General features: G+C 66.3%; 1 protein-coding gene across 1 annotated transcript in view; it reads left to right on the forward strand.

Annotated features, from left to right (window-relative positions):
- The first annotated feature begins 1 nt into the window (after window position 1).
- LOC102762076 (chromosome unknown open reading frame, human C3orf58) overlaps window positions 2-377 on the forward strand; it is a 75,168-nt gene continuing 74,792 nt past the window's right edge. Inside the window, exon 1 of the mRNA XM_006765876.2 lies at window positions 2-374. Within this exon, the coding sequence (XP_006765939.1) occupies window positions 2-374 (373 nt within the window). The remainder of the gene's footprint in view (window positions 375-377) is intronic.

Genomic DNA, 377 nt, shown 5'->3' on the forward strand with positions numbered 1-377 from the left:
CATGTGCAGCGTGCCCCCGAAGCTAGGCCGCTTGTCCCGCTCGCTGAAGCTGGCGGCTCTGGGCAGCTTGTTGGTACTGATGGTGCTGCACTCGCCGTCGCTGCTCGCCTCCTGGCAGCGCAATGAACTGACCGACCGGCGCTTCCTGCAGCTCAATAAGTGCCCGGCGTGCTTCGGCACGAGCTGGTGCCGACGCTTCCTCAACGGGCAAGTAGTATTCGAGGCGTGGGGCCGCTTGCGCCTGCTGGACTTCCTCAACGTGAAGAACGTCTACTTCGCGCAGTATGGCGAGCCCCGCGAGGGTGGCCGCCGCCGCGTGGTGCTCAAGCGCCTGGGCTCGCAGCGCGAGCTGGCCCAGCTCGACCAGAGCATCTGCA

The sequence above is a fragment of the Myotis davidii genome, unplaced genomic scaffold, assembly GCF_000327345.1.
Source record: "Myotis davidii unplaced genomic scaffold, ASM32734v1 scaffold640, whole genome shotgun sequence".
NCBI lineage: Eukaryota > Metazoa > Chordata > Mammalia > Chiroptera > Vespertilionidae > Myotis > Myotis davidii.